This window comes from Oncorhynchus keta, chromosome 30, assembly GCF_023373465.1.
Source record: "Oncorhynchus keta strain PuntledgeMale-10-30-2019 chromosome 30, Oket_V2, whole genome shotgun sequence".
Lineage (NCBI taxonomy): Eukaryota > Metazoa > Chordata > Actinopteri > Salmoniformes > Salmonidae > Oncorhynchus > Oncorhynchus keta.
Genome location: NC_068450.1, coordinates 8,967,646 through 8,985,506, shown reverse-complemented (window position 1 = coordinate 8,985,506; position 17,861 = coordinate 8,967,646). Strand labels below are relative to the sequence as shown.

The following is a 17,861-nucleotide window of genomic DNA, read 5'->3' as shown; positions in this document are numbered from 1 at the left end:
CATTCTGTCCTGAGGCAGACTGGTGCAATGAATCCACATTCTGTCCTGAGGCAGACTGGTGCAACGAATCCACATTCTGTCCTGAGGCAGACTGGTGCAATGAATCCACATTCTGTCCTGAGGCAGACTGGTGCAACGAATCAACATTCTGTCCTGAGGCAGACTGGTGCAATGAATCAACATTCTGTCCTGAGGCAGACTGGTGCAACGAATCAGCATTCTGTCCTGAGGCAGACTGGTGCAACGAATCAACATTCTGTCCTGAGGCAGACTGGTGCAACGAATCAACATTCTGTCCTGAGGCAGACTGGTGCAATGAATCACATTCTGTCCTGAGGCAGACTGGTGCAACGAATCAACATTCTGTCCTGAGGCAGACTGGTGCAATGAATCAACATTCTGTCCTGAGGCAGACTGGTGCAACGAATCAACATTCTGTCCTGAGGCAGACTGGTGCAACGAATCAACATTCTGTCCTGAGGCAGACTGGTGCAAGAATCAACATTCTGTCCTGAGGCAGACTGGTGCAACGAATCAACATTCTGTCCTGAGGCAGACTGGTGCAAGAATCAACATTCTGTCCTGAGGCAGACTGGTGCAACAAATCAACATTCTGTCCTGAGGCAGACTGGTGCAAGAATCAACATTCTGTCCTGAGGCAGACTGGTGCAATGAATCAACATTCTGTCCTGAGGCAGACTGGTGCAACGAACCAAAACAGCATTCTGTCCTGAGGCAGACTGGTGAGATGTAATCCACATTCTGTCCTGAGGCAGACTGGTGCACAATCAACATTCTGTCTTGAGGCAGACTGGTGCAACGAATCAACATTCTGTCCTGAGGCAGACTGGTGCAACAAATCAACATTCTGTCCTGATGCAGACTGGTGCAACGAATCAACATTCTGTCCTGAGGCAGACTGGTGCAAGAATCAACATTCTGTCCTGAGGCAGACTGGTGCAACAAATCAACATTCTGTCCTGAGGCAGACTGGTGCAAGAATCAACATTCTGTCCTGAGGCAGACTGGTGCAACGAATCAACATTCTGTCCTGAGGCAGACTAGTGCAACGAACCAAAACAGCAGATTTCTTTTCATCTATTATCTTTTTATTGTGAGCAGCTGTGGGAGAGATAAAGAGTAATGGGGAGATAGATAGAAAAACAGAGCCCACAGAGCCCCAGGACAGATGCACAATTACACCCAACCAAATCTTGAGAAAACAAAAAAGATAATTACTTGACACATTGGAAAGAATTAACAGAAAAACAGTGCAAACTAGAATGCTATTTGTCCCTAAACAGAGATTACACAGTGGCAGAATACCTGACCACTGTGACTGACCCAAAGCTTTGACTATGTACAGACTCAGTGAGCATAGCCTTGCTATTGAGAAAGGCCGCCGAAGGCAGACCTGGCTCTCAAGAGAAGACAGGCTATGTGCACACCGCCTGCACTTCCTAACCTCCTGCCCAATGTATGACCATGATAGAGACACATATTTCTCTCAGATTACACCGATCCTTAAAGAATTTGAAAATAAAGTGAGAGAGAGAGAGACAGAGAGAGAGATAGAGAGAGAGAGAGAGAGAGAGAGAGAGAGAGGCAAGAGAGAGATAGAGAGAGAGCAAGAGAGAGAGATAGAGAGAGAGAGAGAGAACAAGATAGAGAGAGTGTTTGTTTATTTCACTTCATATATTCACTTTATATATTATCTACCTCACTTGCTTTGGACATGTTAACACATGTTTCCCATGCCAATAAAGCCCCTTGAATTGAATTGAGAGCTGGAGACTGCTGAGTACTGATCAGCTGGCATACTGTACTACTGCTGAGTAGATCAGCTGGCATACTGTACTACTGCTGAGTACTGATCATCTGGCAGACTGTACTACTGAGTACTGATCAGAGAGAGACAGACTGCTGAGTACTGATCAGCTGGCATAGACTACTGCTGAGTACTGATCAGCTGGCATAACTACTGCTGAGTACTGATCAGAGCAAGATAGAGTAATAGATAAAGAGAGTACTGATCAGCTGGCATAGTACTACTGCTGAGTACTGATCAGCTGGCATAGACTACTGCTGAGTACTGATCAGCTGGCATAGTACTACTGCTGAGTACTGATCAGCTGGAGACTGTACTACTGCTGAGACTGATCAGCTGAGCATAAATGTTGAGACATCAGAGATACTGGACTACTGCTGAGTATGACAGAGGCATACTGTGAAATGTGTACCAAAGAGATATAGTTGAGTACTGATCACTGGCATAATATAGTATATATAGAGACTATGAGAGTTCTTGTTGACTAGCTGAGTACTGATCAGCTGGCATACAACTACTGCTGAGTACTGATCAGCTGGCATACTGTACTACTGCTGAGTACTGATCAGCTGGCATACTGTACTACTGCTGAGTACTGATCAGCTGGCATACTGTACTACTGCTGAGTACTGATCAGCTGGCATACTGTACTACTGCTGAGTACTGATCAGCTGGCATACTGTACTACTGCTGAGTACTGATCAGCTGGCATACTGTACTACTGCTGAGTACTGATCAGCTGGCATACTGTACTACTGCTGAGTACTGATCAGCTGGCATACTGTACTACTGCTGAGTACTGATCAGCTGGCATACTGTACTACTGCTGAGTACTGATCAGCTGGCATACTGCACTACTGCTGAGTACTGATCAGCTGGCATACTGCACTACTGCTGAGTACTGATCAGCTGGCATACTGCACTACTGCTGAGTACTGATCAGCTGGCATACTGCACTACTGCTGAGTACTGATCAGCTGGCATACTGTACTACTGCTGAGTACTGATCAGCTGGCATACTGTACTACTGCTGAGTACTGATCAGCTGGCATACTGCACTACTGCTGAGTACTGATCAGCTGGCATACTGTACTGATACTACTGTACTACTGCTGAGTACTGATCAGCTGGCATACTGTACTACTGCTGAGTAGATCAGCTGGCATACATTCCCATCCCTGGCTGAGTACTGATCAGCTGGCATACTGCACTACTGCTGAGTACTGATCAGCTGGCATACACTACTGCTGACATGATCAGCTGGCATATGTACTACTGCTGAGTACTGATCAGCTGGCATACTGTACTACTGCTGAGTACTGATCAGCTGGCATACACTACTGCTGAGTACCGATCAGCTGGCATCCCTGAGTACCTCAGCTGGTCCTGCTGAGTACTGATCAGCTGGCATCTCACATTCCCATCTGATCAGCTGGTACCTGGCTGGTCCTGATCAGCTGGCATACAGACTACTGCTGAGTATCTCACTGCTGAGTACATCAGCTGGCACTTCCTGAGTACTGATCAGCTGGCATACTGCACTACTGCTGAGTACTGATCAGCTGGCATACATCTGCTGAGTACTGATCAGCTGGCATACTGCACCCTGAGTACTGATCAGCTGGCATGGCACTACTGCTGAGTACTGATCAGCTGGCATACTGCACTACTGCTGAGTAGTACCCATCTGCTGGTACTGATACCTGGCTGAGTACTGATCAGCTGGCATACAGACTACTGCTGATCTCACACTGCTGAGTACTGATCAGCTGGCATACTGTACCTATTCCTGGTACTGATCAGCTGGCATACTGTACTACTGCTGAGTACTGATCAGCTGGCATAACTACTCTCACATTCCCATCCCTGGTACCTGGCTGGTCCTGTAGGACAGAACATCTCACATTCCCATTCCTGGTACCTGGCTGGTCCTGTAGGACAGAACATCTCACATTCCCATTCCTGGTACCTGGCTGGTCCTGTAGGACAGAACATCTCACATTCCCATCCCTGGTACCTGGCTGGTCCTGTAGGACAGAACATCTCACATTCCCATCCCTGGTACCTGGCTGGTCCTGTAGGACAGAACATCTCACATTCCCATCCCTGGTACCTGGCTGGTCCTGTAGGACAGAACATCTCACATTCCCATCCCTGGTACCTGGCTGGTCCTGTAGGACAGAACATCTCACATTCCCATCCCTGGTACCTGGCTGGTCCTGTAGGACAGAACATCTCACATTCCCATCCCTGGTACCTGGCTGGTCCTGTAGGACAGAACATCTCACATTCCCATCCCTGGTACCTGGCTGGTCCTGTAGGACAGAACATCTCACATTCCCATCCCTGGTACCTGGCTGGTCCTGTAGGACAGAACATCTCACATTCCCATCCCTGGTACCTGGCTGGTCCTGTAGGACAGAACATCTCACATTCCCATCCCTGGTACCTGGCTGGTCCTGTAGGACAGAACATCTCACATTCCCATCCCTGGTACCTGGCTGGTCCTGTAGGACAGAACATCTCACATTCCCATCCCTGGTACCTGGCTGGTCCTGTAGGACAGAACATCTCACATTCCCATCCCTGGTACCTGGCTGGTCCTGTAGGACAGAACATCTCACATTCCCATCCCTGGTACCTGGCTGGTCCTGTAGGACAGAACATCTCACATTCCCATCCCTGGTACCTGGCTGGTCCTGTAGGACAGAACATCTCACATTCCCATCCCTGGTACCTGGCTGGTCCTGTAGGACAGAACATCTCACATTCCCATCCCTGGTACCTGGCTGGTCCTGTAGGACAGAACATCTCACATTCCCCCTCCAGGGAGAGAGGAGAAGGATCAGATGACATCAACAGTGGTTAGCGTTTAAGCACTTAGAGATGCAGAAAAAAAAGGCAATGCTACAAACTCAACAGTCTGAAATGAAATGCATTTCTCTCCGATTCAGCTCCAGTTCCCTCTTATCCTCCTGAGAGGTAATGGCAACTCAGTGAGGCCAGCCAACCAGCGGTCCTGGGATCAAATAGTATTTGATACATTTTAAATACTTTATTGGTGATTGATTAGGCTTGCCTGGGTTAATGGACCGATAGAAAAGTTTCAAAAGTATAAACCCCGTCCAAATGGCACTCCAGGCAGGCTAAAGAAAACGTTCACATTTTTTTTTAAATATTTCAAATAGTATTTGAACCCAGGTCTGCCAGCCAGCTCAGCTCTCTTCCCTCCCACTCTGGCTCTGCTGATGGCCTCAGCACTTCAGTCTATCACTGCTGAAATAAATCCTACTTCACCGCAGCACTGGGACTACACTTCAGAGCAGGTTAGAGCAGGCTGGGACTGAGAGGGAGAAGACGGGAGGGGGAGAGGAGAGAGGGGAGGGGATAAAAAGATAGGGAGAGTTGGGGGAGGGGGGGAGGAGGAGTAGAGGGGTGGGAAAAGGAGGGAAACAGAAGAGAGGATTAGAGAAGAGGGAAAGGAAAGGGAGAAGAACAGTAGATGAGAGGAAAGCAGATTTGTGGAGGATCTGTAGGAGGTATGTGTCAAGATACTCCAATCTGTCCCAGGGCCAACCAGCTCCACATGGGAGTGGTACTCCACAGTCATCTGACCCTCCTGTGTCCTGCCATAGCAGCCTGCCACTCCACAGTCATCTGACCCTCCTGTGTCCTGCCATAGCAGCCTGCCACTACACAGTCATCTGACCCTCCTGTGTCCTGCCATAGCAGCCTGCCACTACACAGTCATCTGACCCTCCTGTGTCCTGCCATAGCAGCCTGCCACTACACAGTCAGCTGATCCTCCTGTGTCCTGCCACTATACAGGCATCTGACCCTCCTGTACCCTGCCACTCTACAGTCAGCTCATCCTCCTGTGTCCTGCCATAGCAGCCTGCCACTCTACAGTCAGCTGATCCTCCTGTGTCCTGCCACTCTACAGTCAGCTCATCCTCCTGTGTCCTGCCATAGCAGCCTGCCACTCTACAGTCAGCTGATCCTCCTGTGTCCTGCCACTCTACAGTCAGCTCATCCTCCTGTGTCCTGCCATAGCAGCCTGCCACTCTACAGTCAGCTCATCCTCCTGTGTCCTGCCATAGCAGCCTGCCACTCTACAGTCAGCTGATCCTCCTGTGTCCTGCCACTCTACAGTCAGCTCATCCTCCTGTGTCCTGCCATAGCAGCCTGCCACTCTACAGTCAGCTGATCCTCCTGTGTCCTGCCACTCTACAGTCAGCTGATCCTCCTGTGTCCTGCCATAGCAGCCTGCCACTCTACAGTCAGCTGATCCTCCTGTGTCCTGCCATAGCAGCCTGCCACTCCACAGTCAGCTGATCCTCCTGTGTCCTGCCACTATACAGTCAGCTGATCCTCCTGTACCCTGCCACTCTACAGTCAGCTGATCCTCCTATGTCCTGCCACTATACAGTCAGCTGATCCTCCTGTGTCCTGCCACTATACAGTCAGCTGATCCTCCTGTACCCTGCCATAGCAGCCTGCCACTCTACAGTCAGCTGATCCTCCTGTGTCCTGACACTCTACAGTCAGCTGATCCTCCTGTGTCCTGCCACTCTACAGTCAGCTGATCCTCCTGTGTCCTGCCATAGCAGCCTGCCACTCCACAGTCAGCTGATCCTCCTGTGTCCTGCCACTCCACAGTCAGCTGATCCTCCTGTACCCTGCCATACCACCCTGCCACTCCACAGTCAGCTGATCCTCCTGTGTCCTGCCACTCCACAGTCAGCTGATCCTCCTGTGTCCTGCCACGGCAGCCTGTCATTATCTGCTCGGCCTATACCTGCTGTCATCTACTCTGCTCTATACTTCAGCAATTATCCTATTCCCTCCTCTTCCCTCCTCTCCTCTCTACACTGTCAACCACTCCTCTCACTCAAGGTATTATAGTGTATAAACCATGGAGACAAAATGGAACAGCTGATGGTTCCTAATGGCATATTATCTTCACTTCACTAAAGTACTGTATAGTAGCTGCATGACAGCATACAAAAGCCAAAAGTTTGATGTTACTAAAATACTGCAGTTATATAAATGGGATAGAGAGCAAACCACAAAAATAGAGTGTTATGTAAAGTAGTCCAACCCTATGTCTTCTTACAGTATTATCAAGTAGTCCAACCCTATGTCTTCTTACTGTATTATGAAATAGTCCAACCCTATCTCTTCTTACTGTATTATATAGTAGTCCAACCCTATCTCTTCTTACTGTATTATAAAGTAGTCCAACCCTATCTCTTCTTACTGTATTATAAAGTAGTCCAATCCTATCTCTCATTACTGTATTATAAAATAGTCCAACCCTATCTCTTCTTACTGTATTATAAAGTAGTCCAAACCTATCTCTTCTTACTGTATTATAAAGTAGTCCAACCCTATCTCTTCTTACTGTATTATAAAGTAGTCCAACCCTATCTCTTCTTACTGTAGGTTACATTATTATAAAGTAGTCCAACCCTATCTCTTCTTACTGTATTATAAAGTAGTCCAAACCTATCTCTTCTTACTGTATTATGAAGTAGTCCAATCCTATCTCTTCTTACTGTATTAGAAAGTAGTCCAACCCTATCTCTTCTTACTGTATTATAAAATAGTCCAACCCTATCTCTTCTTACTGTATTATAAAGTATTCCAATCCTATCTCTTCTTACTGTAGCGTACTGTATTATAAAGTAGTCCAACCCTATCTCTTCTTACTGTAGGGTACTGTATTATAAAGTAGTCCAATCCTATCTCTTCTTACTGTAGGTTACTGTATTATAAAGTAGTCCAATCCTATCTCTTCTTACTGTAGGTTACTGTATTATAAAGTAGTCCAATCCTATCTCTTCTTACTGTATTATAAAGTAGTCCAATCCTATCTCGTCTTACTGTATTATGAAGTAGTCCAATCCTATATCTTCTTACTGTAGGTTACTGTATTATAAAGTAGTCCAACCCTATCTCTTCTTACTGTATTATAAAGTAGTCCAATCCTATCTCTTCTTACTGTATTATACAGTAGTCCAACCCTATCTCTTCTTACTGTAGGTTACATTATTATAAAGTAGTCCAACCCTATCTCTTCTTACTGTATTATAAAGTAGTCCAACCCTATCTCTTCTTACTGTATTATAAAGTATTCCAATCCTCTCTTCTTACTGTAGCGTACTGTATTATAAAGTAGTCCAACCCTATCTCTTCTTACTGTAGGGTACTGTATTATAAAGTAGTCCAATCCTATCTCTCCTTACTGTAGGTTACTGTATTATAAAGTAGTCCAATCCTATCTCTTCTTACTGTAGGTTACTGTATTATAAAGTAGTCCAATCCTATCTCTTCTTACTGTATTATAAAGTAGTCCAATACTATCTCTTCTTACTGTATTATAAAGTAGTCCAATCCTATATCTTCTTACTGTAGGTTACTGTATGATAAAGGAGTCCAATCCTATCTCTTCTTACTGTATTATAAAGTAGTCCAATCCTATCTCTTCTTACTGTATTATAAAGTAGTCCAACCCTATCTCTTCTTACTGTATTATCAAGTAGTCCAACCCTATCTCTTCTTACTGTATTATAAAGTAGTCCAACCCTATCTCTTCTTACTGTATTATAAAGTAGTCCAACCCTATCTCTTCTTACTGTATTATAAAGTAGTCCAACCCTATCTCTTCTTACTGTAGGTTACATTATTATAAAGTAGTCCAACCCTATCTCTTCTTACTGTATTATAAAGTAGTCCAATCCTATCTCTTCTTACTGTATTAGAAAGTAGTCCAACCCTATCTCTTCTTACTGTATTATAAAATAGTCCAACCCTATCTCTTCTTACTGTATTATACAGTAGTCCAACCCTATCTCTTCTTACTGTATTATAAAGTATTCCAATCCTATCTCTTCTTACTGTAGCGTACTGTATTATAAAGTAGTCCAACCCTATCTCTTCTTACTGTATTATACAGTAGTCCAACCCTATCTCTTCTTACTGTAGGTTACATTATTATAAAGTAGTCCAACCCTATCTCTTCTTACTGTATTATAAAGTAGTCCAATCCTATCTCTTCTTACTGTATTAGAAAGTAGTCCAACCCTATCTCTTCTTACTGTATTATAAAATAGTCCAACCCTATCTCTTCTTACTGTATTATACAGTAGTCCAACCCTATCTCTTCTTACTGTATTATAAAGTAGTCCAACCCTATCTCTTCTTACTGTAGGGTACTGTATTATAAAGTAGTCCAATCCTATCTCTTCTTACTGTAGGCTACTGTATTATAAAGTAGTCCAATCCTATCTCTTCTTACTGTAGGTTACTGTATTATAAAGTAGTCCAATCCTATCTCTTCTTACTGTATTATAAAGTAGTCCAATCCTATCTCTTCTTACTGTAGGTTACTGTATTATAAAGTAGTCCAATCCTATCTCTTCTTACTGTATTATAAAGTAGTCCAATCCTATCTCTTCTTACTGTGTTATAAAGTAGTCCAATCCTATATCTTCTTACTGTAGGTTACTGTATGATAAAGTAGTCCAATCCTATCTCTTCTTACTGTATTATAAAGTAGTCCAATCCTATCTCTTCTTACTGTATTATAAAGTAGTCCAACCCTATCTCTTCTTACTGTATTATCAAGTAGTCCAACCCTATCTCTTCTTACTGTATTATAAAGTAGTCCAACCCTATCTCTTCTTACTGTATTATAAAGTAGTCCAACCCTATCTCTTCTTACTGTATTATAAAGTAGTCCAACCCTATCTCTTCTTACTGTAGGTTACATTATTATAAAGTAGTCCAACCCTATCTCTTCTTACTGTATTATAAAGTAGTCCAATCCTATCTCTTCTTACTGTATTAGAAAGTAGTCCAACCCTATCTCTTCTTACTGTATTATAAAATAGTCCAACCCTATCTCTTCTTACTGTATTATACAGTAGTCCAACCCTATCTCTTCTTACTGTATTATAAAGTATTCCAATCCTATCTCTTCTTACTGTAGCGTACTGTATTATAAAGTAGTCCAACCCTATCTCTTCTTACTGTATTATACAGTAGTCCAACCCTATCTCTTCTTACTGTAGGTTACATTATTATAAAGTAGTCCAAACCTATCTCTTCTTACTGTATTATAAAGTAGTCCAATCCTATCTCTTCTTACTGTATTAGAAAGTAGTCCAACCCTATCTCTTCTTACTGTATTATAAAATAGTCCAACCCTATCTCTTCTTACTGTATTATACAGTAGTCCAACCCTATCTCTTCTTACTGTATTATAAAGTAGTCCAACCCTATCTCTTCTTACTGTAGGGTACTGTATTATAAAGTAGTCCAATCCTATCTCTTCTTACTGTAGGCTACTGTATTATAAAGTAGTCCAATCCTATCTCTTCTTACTGTAGGTTACTGTATTATAAAGTAGTCCAATCCTATCTCTTCTTACTGTATTATAAAGTAGTCCAATCCTATCTCTTCTTACTGTATTATAAAGTAGTCCAATCCTATATCTTCTTACTGTAGGTTACTGTATTATAAAGTAGTCCAACCCTATCTCTTCTTACTGTATTATAAAGTAGTCCAACCCTATCTCTTCTTACTGTATTATACAGTAGTCCAACCCTATCTCTTCTTACTGTAGGTTACATTATTATAAAGTAGTCCAACCCTATCTCTTCTTACTGTATTATAAAGTAGTCCAACCCTATCTCTTCTTACTGTATTATAAAGTATTCCAATCCTATCTCTTCTTACTGTAGCGTACTGTATTATAAAGTAGTCCAACCCTATCTCTTCTTACTGTAGGGTACTGTATTATAAAGTAGTCCAATCCTATCTCTCCTTACTGTAGGTTACTGTATTATAAAGTAGTCCAATCCTATCTCTTCTTACTGTAGGTTACTGTATTATAAAGTAGTCCAATCCTATCTCTTCTTACTGTATTATAAAGTAGTCCAATCCTATCTCTTCTTACTGTATTATAAAGTAGTCCAATCCTATATCTTCTTACTGTAGGTTACTGTATTATAAAGTATTCCAATCCTATCTCTTCTTACTGTATTATAAAGTATTCCAATCCTATCTCTTCTTACTGTAGGTTACTGTATTATAAAGTAGTCCAATCCTATCTCTTCTTACTGTATTATAAAGTAGTCCAATCCTATCTCTTCTTATTGTATTATAAAGTAGTCCAATCCTATATCTTCTTACTGTAGATTACTGTATTATAAAGTAGTCCAATCCTATCTCTTCTTACTGTATTATAAAGTAGTCCAATCCTATCTCTTCTTACTGTATTATAAAGTAGTCCAATCCTATCTCTTCTTACTGTATTATAAAGTAGTCCAACCCTATCTCTTCTTACTGTATTATCAAGTAGTCCAACCCTATCTCTTCTTACTGTATTATAAAGTAGTCCAACCCTATCTCTTCTTACTGTATTATAAAGTAGTCCAACCCTATCTCTTCTTACTGTATTATAAAGTAGTCCAACCCTATCTCTTCTTACTGTAGGTTACATTATTATAAAGTAGTCCAACCCTATCTCTTCTTACTGTATTATAAAGTAGTCCAATCCTATCTCTTCTTACTGTATTAGAAAGTAGTCCAACCCTATCTCTTCTTACTGTATTATAAAATAGTCCAACCCTATCTCTTCTTACTGTATTATACAGTAGTCCAACCCTATCTCTTCTTACTGTATTATAAAGTATTCCAATCCTATCTCTTCTTACTGTAGCGTACTGTATTATAAAGTAGTCCAACCCTATCTCTTCTTACTGTAGGGTACTGTATTATAAAGTAGTCCAATCCTATCTCTTCTTACTGTAGGTTACTGTATTATAAAGTAGTCCAATCCTATCTCTTCTTACTGTAGGTTACTGTATTATAAAGTAGTCCAATCCTATCTCTTCTTACTGTATTATAAAGTAGTCCAGTCCTATCTCTTCTTACTGTATTATAAAGTAGTCCAATCCTATATCTTTTTACTGTAGGGTACTGTATTATAAAGTAGTCCAATCCTATCTCTTCTTACTGTAGGTTACTGTATTATAATGTAGTCCAATCCTATCTCTTTTTACTGTATTATAAAGTAGTCCAACCCTATCTCTTCTTACTGTAGGTTACTGTATTATAAAGTAGTCCAAATCCAATCTCTTCTTACTGTAGGTTACTGTATTATACAGTAGTCCAACCCTATCTCTTCTTACTGTATTATAAAGTAGTCCAACCCTATCTCTTCTTACTGTATTATAAAGTAGTCCAACCCTATCTCTTCTTACTGTATTATAAAGTAGTCCAACCCTATCTCTTCTTACTGTACGTTACTGTATTATAAAGTAGACCAATCCAATCTCTTCAAACTGTAGGTTACTGTATTATAAAGTAGTCCAATCCTATCTCTTCTTACTGTAGGTTACTGTATTATAAAGTAGTCCAATCCTATCTCTTCTTACTGTAGGTTACTGTATTATAAAGTAGTCCAATCCTATCTCTTCTTACTGTAGGTTACTGTATTATAAAGTAGTCCAACCCTATCTCTTCTTACTGTAGGTTACTGTATTATAAAGTAGTCCAATCCTATCTCTTCTTACTGTAGGTGGACTGTATTTCTGTTCCGATGCTTCTTTCAACCTCATGTACAGTAGTGACTTGTGGATAACAATTGTTTTCTGTCTGAGACCTCTGTAAATATGTAGCTGTATTTATATTCTGGTGTATTTCTCAAACAAACTCAAAGAGAGAATCTCAATTGCATACTCTTCAGGTCCTTTCTCCTTGCCTCTTTCTCAATACCTCCTTCCATCTCCTCTCCTCACATCCCGTCCCCTCTCCTCTCATCCCCTCTCCTCCCGTCCCCTCTCCTCTCATCCCCTCTCCTCTCCTTCCGTCCCCTCTCCTCCCATCCCCTCTCCTCTCCTCCCATCCCCTCTCCTCCCATCCTATCCCCTCTCCTCTCCTCCCATCCCATCCCCTCTCCTCCCATCCCCTCTCCTCCCATCCTATCCCCTCTCCTCCCATCCCCTCTCCTCTCATCCCATCCCCTCTCCTCTCATCCCATCCCCTCTCAACCCCTCTCCTCCCCCTCTGACCTTCTTCTCCAATGGGTTTTTGAGAAGGAGGTGAGGAGAGAGAGGACGCGAGGAGTACGCCATTGAGATTCTCCCATAGGGTACTGAGACCTACTGCATTCCCCTAGATAACACTTTGGGGACCATAAATACACCACGTGGCCTGTGGAGTAGTGGTCTGTGAGTGGTGCTGCAGATATACAGAATCGTATTTCATTCTAGTGTATTTTTACCAGACTGTGTGTCGTAGTGGTTTGATGCTTGAAAATGAAAGAGAGCTGCACACTCTAGGAGCTCAGATGCAAAAATGTAATACGCAAATCCTGATGAAGACAGCTTGGCTGTCGAAACGTTTTTTGCATCTGAGCTCCTAGAGTGTGCGGCTCTCTCTTTTATTTTCAAGTTGTCTACTCCGCTAGCCAGCACCTCGTCTTAATAGGTGTGCGTTTCTTTTTCTTCTAGATCGTAGTGGTTTGATGCAACATAAAGCTGTGGCTGGTGTACGAGTGGTGTACGGGGTGGTGGTGTTTTGTTACTCTGTGATTAAGTCGGCCGGTGTTGATGGTAAAACTGCGTGGTTTATGGGTAATGTAGAGTGGCAGGCAGTGCTTTATGATGAGGGAGGACGATTATTTTTTAATGAGCACGGCCTTATTTTTATTACAGCACATTAGGTTACTGTCATTCATTTTCCATTCATCCAGTTCAATGTAACAGTGATAGGTTTAGGCTACTGTCATTCATATTCACCCAGTTCAATGTAACAGTGATAGGTTTAGGATACTGTCATTCATATTCACCCAGTTCAATGTAACAGCAATAGGTGTAGGATACTGTCATTCATATTCACCCAGTTTAATGTAACAGTGATAGGTTTAGGATACTGTCATTCATATTCACCCAGTTCAATGTAACAGTGATAGGTTTAGGTTACTGTCATTCATATTCACCCAGTTCAATGTAACAGTGATAGGTTTAGGTTACTGTCATTCATATTCACCCAGTTCAATGTAACAGTGATAGGTTTAGGTTACTGTCATTCATATTCACCCAGTTCAATGTAGGTTTAGGCTAGTCATTCATATTCAAGTTCAATGTAACAGTGATAGGTTTAGGTTACTGTCATTCATATTCACCCAGTTCAATGTAACAGTGATAGGTTTAGGTACTGTCATTCATATTCACCCAGGTCAATGTAACAGTGATAGGTTTAGGTTACTGTCATTCATATTCACCCAGTTCAATGTAACAGTGATAGGTTTAGGTTACTGTCATTCATATTCACCCAGTTCAATGTAACAGTGATAGGTTTAGGTTACTGTCATTCATATTCACCCAGTTCAATGTAACAGTGATAGGTTTAGGCTACTGTCATTCATATTCACCCAGTTCAATGTAACAGTGATAGGTTTAGGATACTGTCATTCATATTCACCCAGTTCAATGTAACAGTGATAGGTTTAGGATACTGTCATTCATATTCACCCAGTTCAATGTAACAGTGATAGGTTTAGGATATTCATTCATATTCACCCAGTTCAATGTAACAGTGATAGGTTTAGGATACTGTCATTCATATTCACCCAGTTCAATGTAACAGTGATGGGTTTAGGTTACTGTCATTCATATTCCAGTTCAATGTAACAGTGATAGGTTTAGGTTACTGTCATTCATATTCACCCAGTTCAATGTAACAGTGATAGGTTTAGGATACTGTCATTCATATTCATCCAGTTCAATGTAACAGTGATAGGTTTAGGTTACTGTCATTCATATTCACCCAGTTCAATGTAACCAGTGTCATTCATATTCACCCAGTTCAATGTAACAGTGATAGGTTTAGGCTACTGTCATTCATATTCATCCAGTTCAATGTAACAGTGATAGGTTTAGGTTACTGTCATTCATATTCACCCAGTTCAATGTAACAGTGATAGGTTTAGGCTACTGTCATTCATTCACCCAGTTCAATGTAACAGTGATAGGTTTAGGCTACTGTCATTCATATTCATCCAGTTCAATGTAACAGTGATAGGTTTAGGTTACTGTCATTCATAACCAGTTCAATGTAACAGTGATAGGAGGCTACTGTCATTCATATTCATCCAGTTCAATGTAACAGTGATAGGTTTAGGATACTGTCATTCATATTCATCCAGTTCAATGTAACAGTGATAGGTTTAGGTTACTGTCATTCATATTCATCCAGTTCAATGTAACAGTGATAGGTTTAGGCTACTGTCATTCATATTCATCCAGTTCAATGTAACAGTGAAGGTTTGAAGGTTACTGTCATTCATATTCATCCAGTTCAATGTAACAGTGATAGGTTTAGGTTACTGTCATTCATAACCAGTTCAATCAGTGATAGGTTTAGGCTACTGTCATTCTGGTTCAATGTAACAGTGATGAATGAACCAGTTCAATGTAACTAGGTTTAAGGTTACTGTCATTCATAAACCAGTTCAATGTCATGTTTAGGCTACTGTCATTCATATTCACCAGTTCAATGTAACAGTGATAGGTTTAGGTTACTGTCATTCATATTCACCCAGTTCAATGTATCAGTGATAGGTTTAGGATACTGTCATTCATAACCCAGGTCAATGTAACAGTGATAGGTTTAGGCTACTGTCATTCATATTCACCTCAATGTAACAGTGATAGGTTTAGGCTACTGTCATTCATATTCATCCAGTTCAATGTAACAGTGATAGGTTTAGGTTACTGTCATTCATATTCCATTCATCCAGTTCAATGTAACAGTGATAGGTTTAGGATACTGTCATTCATATTCATCCAGTTTAATGTAACAGTGATAGGTTTAGGATATTGTCATTCATATTCCATTCACCCAGTTCAATGTAACAGTGATAGGTTTAGGCTACTACCTGATACTGTAATGGTCTCTAAACCCATCATGAGGCTACAACCTGGCCTATGAATGAACCGATACTGTAATGGTCTCTAAACCCATCATGAGGCCGCTACAACCTGGCCTATGAATGAACCGATACTGTAATGGTCTCTAAACCCATCATGAGGCCGCTACAACCTGGCCTATGAATGAACCGATACTGTAATGGTCTCTAAACCCATCATGAGGCTACAACCTGGCCTATGAATGAACCGATACTGTAATGGTCTCTAAACCCATCATGAGGCCGCTACAACCTGGCCTATGAATGAACCGATACTGTAATGGTCTCTAAACCCATCATGAGGCCGCTACAACCTGGCCTATGAATGAACCGATACTGTAATGGTCTCTAAACCCATCATGAGGCCGCTACAACCTGGCCTATGAATGAACCGATACTGTAATGGTCTCTAAACCCATCATGAGGCTACAACCTGGCCTATGAATGAACCGATACTGTAATGGTCTCTAAACCCATCATGAGGCCGCTACAACCTGGCCTATGAATGAACCGATACTGTAATGGTCTCTAAACCCATCATGAGGCTACAACCTGGCCTATGAATGAACCGTTTACAACGTAGGTGCACACAGGTCGATCATTACTCCAACAAACGAGAGTTTCTATTGGACAAATACAGGTATGTTTATCCCCATTTCGTTCCGTTTGCTTCCGTTTAAGAAAATGAATACACCCCTGATCACACGCAAACACTATTCACTTTCATAGCAGCCACATACAAACAGATCATTTTGCTTTATGGATCATTTCTCGTCTCACCTTTTCCCTTCGCTTGTGAACTTCAGTGCACAACACAGCTGTTTCTGACCAGTTGAAAAAACCTCCCCAAGCCAAACCTTCATATCATAATCGCTATCCGCTACACACAGCCTATATCGTTGTCACCCTGTAATAACATCATTGTCAACATAGCTACTAGAAATAACACGTTAGTAAGCCTGCTACAATCATGCAGTACAGTGTACAGTCAGCAAGCAGTATAGCAGTTACACCAGCGGGCCCTGGTGACAATACATTAATTAAACCAAAAGCTTACTTTGACTAGGAAGAGTTCTAGTGTTGGATATCCATAGCCAGTTAGCTAACATAGCATCCTTCTCTGTTTGAGCTGGGTGTTTGAGTAGGCTAAACTAGCTAGCTAACATAGCATCCATCTCCGTTTGAGCCGGGTGTTTGAGTAGGCTAAACTAGTTAGCTAACATTGCTATGTTCCTTCTCTCATCCTTCTCTGTTTGAGCCGGGTGTTTGAGTAGGCTAAACTAGCTAGCTAACATAGCATCCTTCTCTGTTTGAGCCGGGTGTTTGAGTAGGCTAAACTAGTTAGCTAACATAGCATCCTTCTCTGTTTGAGCCGGGTGTTTGAGTAGGCTAAACTAGCTAGCTGCATTCACAAGCTAAGTGAAAGGGAATAAAATACAATTAATTATACCTCTGTCGCTCTCTCTTGCTTCTCCTTCATTTTTAAATGCATTTGTTAAAAACTGCACAACTATTGTCTTTCAATCTCTTTGAGTCAATTACTCACCACATTTTATACACTGCAGTACTAACTAGCGATAGCTTATACTTTCAGTAATAGATTTATTCTCTTTGATTGTGTGGACAACATGTCAGTTCATGCCGCAAGAGATCTGATAGGTTGGAGGACATCCTCTTGAAGTTGTCATAATTACTGTGTAAGTCTATGGAAGGGGGTGAGAACCATGAGCCTCTCAGGTTTTGTATTGAAGTCATTGTACTCAGAGGAGGACGGAAGCGAGCTGTCCTCAGGCAACACCATGGTGCTACCCTACAGAGTGCTGTTGATGCTACTGTAGACCTTCATTGCAAAACAGTGTGTTTTAATAAATTATTTTGTGATGTGAATATATTTAGTATAGCTTTATCTAAAAATGATTACGTTTTTAAATGTTTCACTATTTTTATTGTAAGGGTAGTATACTGGGTAGATGATGTTTACGGCTGGTGTTTTGTACACGGTACTTACTGATGAAGTTGGTCTGTCCGGTGTAGATGGTGTACTGCAGTTCG

General features: G+C 41.7%; 1 protein-coding gene across 1 annotated transcript in view; it reads right to left on the bottom strand.

Annotated features, from left to right (window-relative positions):
• Positions 1–17,861, bottom strand: part of LOC118373299 (probable E3 ubiquitin-protein ligase MID2) — a 125,776-nt gene that overhangs the window by 34,097 nt on the left and 73,818 nt on the right. Inside the window, exon 7 of the mRNA XM_052486956.1 lies at positions 17,818–17,861. This exon is cut by the window's right edge and continues 100 nt beyond it. Within this exon, the coding sequence (XP_052342916.1) occupies positions 17,818–17,861 (44 nt within the window). The remainder of the gene's footprint in view (positions 1–17,817) is intronic.